This window comes from Ceratina calcarata, unplaced genomic scaffold (genome assembly GCF_001652005.2).
Source record: "Ceratina calcarata isolate Rehan_Ccalc_2016 unplaced genomic scaffold, ASM165200v1 scaffold165.2, whole genome shotgun sequence".
Classification (NCBI taxonomy): Eukaryota; Metazoa; Arthropoda; class Insecta; order Hymenoptera; family Apidae; genus Ceratina; species Ceratina calcarata.
This window is the reverse complement of record NW_017137815.1, coordinates 464,455-468,704: the sequence shown is the minus strand read 5'-3', so window position 1 is coordinate 468,704 and position 4,250 is coordinate 464,455. Positions and strand designations below refer to the sequence as shown.

Genomic DNA, 4,250 nt, shown 5'->3' with positions numbered 1-4,250 from the left:
AGGCTCGCAAAATTTCTACAATTTTGTACAATGCTTTATTAATGTAATAACTTAAAATTTCAATGCTTCGTTATTATTTTTATGTAAGGGTTCATACAATCTTTAGAATTGTTGAATGACTCAAGAATTATTTATACTAAATTAAGAATTTTTATGTGACATGTAACATTTTAATGGTTCGATCCTTAATCGGTTCGAGGGTCTCGGATTATAATGCTAGTTTTTAAGTTCAATGATTAAGACCAAGACCGGGAGTAATTAGTGGTAATTGGCTTACCCATTGGGGCATCGCGTAGCGATCGGGCGATCTGTGATGAAAATTGAGCACCAGCACCGTCAGTACCACGCTGCTCGCCACCATGAACATTATGCAATTGAAGTACGTCCCTGGATTTTCCGGTGGGGGGCGAGGGTGGTTGTTGGTCGGTAGATAGATAGATATAGAGAACACACGCGAGAGAAAGTGGGGCGATTAGTCACGGAAATGGATCGGGGAACCGAGCGATAGATCACACCGCGATGAAAGATTTTGCCGCCTTGTCAACTTCAACGATTCAAACGTAAAACAGATTTGCAGCCATTCTAATATTCATTCGATCAATCGAAATACATGTACTATACATATAGGCATTGTATTCAACTGTAGAGTCTACAATTTGCTGCAACTGCCGATTAATCATCATTAATTATAATGCTCTCAATTCGTGGAACAGTCTCGTCATCTTTCATTGCACTCGCTGATCACCTTCGTTTCCCCAACAATGTCAACTATTTGATTAGGACTAAAAATTCAGCATTTAAATGTCGATCGAGGATCGAGAGTAGACATTGAGATTATTTACACAGAAATATTTATAGAACACGATACATTTATGAGGTACGATTAATATTTACAATGGTGCGTGCACGTTTCTCTATTGAACTTCTTGTAAAAATTCTACTAGGTTGTCGAGGTTGTCTAAACTTTGATGGGTGGTGTTTCAACAATTCAGTGATGGGGATTCGTTTAGAAACAATCTAAAAAGAATCTAGATCTAAAGGGACCTATGGAGGACTCTCGATCCTGGATCTGTCGATCCACACGATCACGATCCACACGTTTCCTCGATTTCTCTTATTCTATTTTGCCGAGGGCAAAATCCGCGTTCCCCGCTAGGAAAAATTGTTTTCTTTTTCCTTTCCGTTTTCCGAATAGAAACAGATACACAGATACGAGGGAAATGTAAAGATAGGGAGAGAACTTAAGTGAGAGAAATTTGGTGAGAGAGAGAGAGAGAGAGAGAGAGAGAGAGAAGTAAAGAAAGAGAAAAGCGAAGAACGAAGGGAGAAGAGGTAAAAGTGTAAAAGAGCTGCGAATCGTGAAGCAAGTTCGTGTCTTTATTATATAAGGAACAAAAGCTAGGATTCACACAGAGGTTAAAAATTATTCTACACAGTATACATACTGAGAGAGAGAGAGAGAGAGAGAGAAGTAAAGAAAGAGAAAAGCGAAGAACGAAGGGAGAAGAGGTAAAAGTGTAAAAGAGCTGCGAATCGTGAAGCAAGTTCGTGTCTTTATTATATAAGGAACAAAAGCTAGGATTCACACAGAGGTTAAAAATTATTCTACACAGTATACATACATATATACTACTACATAATACACAGAAGAATAGACGATGATATGGAAAGCCTAGTTTTGACACGAGTAACAAAATTTTTTAAAGACATTTGCATGTTTTAATTATGATTTGAATTTGGAATATTCATCCCCTGGATTTTTCGTACCGGTCGATTCAGGTTCCATATAATCATCTGCTAATTCGTGAATTACGTTGGAGCATTGTAATCACAGACGAAAGCGTTTGACGAAGCGTTAATACACATTAAGCGATTTAATAACGAATAATATCGCGTCGAACATCGTTTCATTAACGAGCGGTTGATATCCTCTAAGGGAAACGTCTCCACCGTCGAACTAACGCATCGGCATGCGAGTACGGAATGCAATTACGCCGCTGCTGGTTCCTCGTACTATACGAGTGTTCTCCGTTAACTATAACGTTGCACCAAGAATATCGGCTTGGTTGTCGCGTGCAGCAACAACATGCGCTTCAACATTCTGGTAACAGTTTCATGCACTTAACGATTAAAGTATACGATGCAACAGACAGATAAAGTAATTACGTGAACACACGATCGTCATGCCAGTATCAGTTTTTTTTTTTTTCTCGTTCAGGAAAGCTGATAATATCGCCAGGTATGTGCGACAGACTTACTGGGTGCTGTTACTATAAAGAGAATGATTAGCACGTGGCACGGTTTTGATTGACTGAAGCGATTGAACAGTATTCTGTTGAGTTGGTCAACAACGGTATCGTTTCGTTCAACTGAAATTCGAGGACGTTTCAAAAATGCGAGTACAGTGTCATTTGGTCGTCAAATAGACTTATTTGTTTTATATTTGTAGACAGAGCTAGAGCCAAGCGTTGTACGTAGGAGAAACTGTATTATCTTTTCACGAGTACATCATACAGTCGTTGCAGAATAGTTATTCGAAGCGGAAGGTAGAATTTCAGACAAGCATCGAATGGTTTGGCAAAACTTATTTGCATTCTCTCGTGCTCTCTTCACATTCGGAACGAAAAGCACTTTTACAGATGCACGGATCGAACAAATTCTACCTTCAAATTATTCAACAGCCTCGTCGTCGTTCGTTTTCATTCACGTTTCTCGTCGTGTATCCAAAAATCGATCGATCTACCTCCGATTCATATCGTTTCCTCCTTCGACCTTCGTCCGTTGAACTAAATTTCGTTTATAATCGAGCAACGTTCTTGCTGTTCGCGAGACAGCCGCCCAGTTACTTTCCTGTTTTTCATTTCAATGCTATCTTGCAATTGAAGCTTTTTCTGGGACGCCTAGCACGTTTCTTATTACGGTCGAAGGGAGAAACGGTGGTGCGTGCTCCTTCCGCGATTTAACCCCCTTTTCAGCCTTAGCACGGTTGCGTTATATTTAATACAAAGTAAGTTTCAGTAACTACGAGAGTGGTATTCACAGCGGTGCCACTTGAGAATAATTTCATACACAGATAGAGGGAGAAAGAGAAAGAGAGAGAGAAAGAGAGAGTGGGAGAGAAAGAGAGAAGTTCGAAACTAATGAGAACGAGTAGTACATATTCGGATTTTTCTGACCAGCGATAGTAATAGAAGAAGAAATAGAGGAAGAAGAAGAAGCAGTAAAATTAGAATAAATCGCAGGACTACAAGAACGAAATGTTCGCCAGATTTAACTGGTGCTATAAATAAATAATTCCAAAGAAACTATCAAAATTTCTACTTTTTTTTTTTTTTTTTAGGGAATGAGAGCTACGATAGTAATTGTCAGATTGTTTGGAACAATCGCATTGCAAGAGGGATAGCCGCAGGAACTACGATAGTCAGTTGAGCAGAGAGAACAAAGCGTTCGTTCGTCGTTGTGCGATGTTCAACTACCATTCCTGCTTTTTAATATTAATCGTAGCGATATTTCGCGCTATACGCTACGGTGCAAGCTTTATTTCCCCTTTTATCTCCTCGCGGAAAGTACAGCGACGTACCGTGGTTTCGGCCGTAAAAACTTTTTCTTCCCCGCTGCCAGGAAAGGGAACAGTGAAATTCGTGATGTCCCACGGATCGCGGAGTTTCGTTAATTTTTCACGCGGTAACCTAAGTTCCGTCCCTGCTTTTACTGGCCGTCGAATTAAAGTTCGATGCTCGTCCTGCGACGCCGGGGAATTTGCAAAATTCATGCCCACACTGTGTTCAGCCGCGATTTCATTAATAAGTATAATAAGATAACCGTGAGTTATGACGCTATAAGGAAAACTGTTTCTTGCTACCCTTCTAAAAATCTCAGCCTTCTTTCTCTCCTCTTGCATTACTTCACTTCACACAGTGTAAAAATTAATTTATACCTGTCGAATATGGTGGAAGCGAGATTAAAAGTAATTTAATAAGACTTTTAATTTACGCGAGAAATCTGAATAATTCTGTGTTTTTATTATTTATAAATGTTTAAGAACGGCTAGGAATTGTTAAAATACTTCATCTGTTAGTCAAATGAAGGTAGTTTACAAGACAAACGGGAATTTTTTAAGGTTGTATGAGCCGTAAGATCTTTGCGAAAAGTTTGATATGTAATAAAAAGTTGTATACAATATTTGAAGCAATGAACTTTTAGAAGAAATTACAATTACAGAGGAGTAAGATTTATGAAATTGTTCGACC

At 39.0% G+C, this 4,250-nt stretch overlaps 1 protein-coding gene across 4 annotated transcripts in view; it reads right to left on the bottom strand.

Annotated features, from left to right (window-relative positions):
* nAChRalpha6 (nicotinic acetylcholine receptor alpha6) overlaps positions 1-4,250 on the bottom strand; it is a 74,822-nt gene that overhangs the window by 2,533 nt on the left and 68,039 nt on the right. For all 4 annotated transcript variants that reach the window (XM_018037353.2, XM_018037356.2, XM_018037354.2 and 1 more), the window contains one exon: positions 278-387. In XM_018037353.2, the coding sequence (XP_017892842.1) occupies positions 278-387 (110 nt within the window). The remainder of the gene's footprint in view (positions 1-277; positions 388-4,250) is intronic.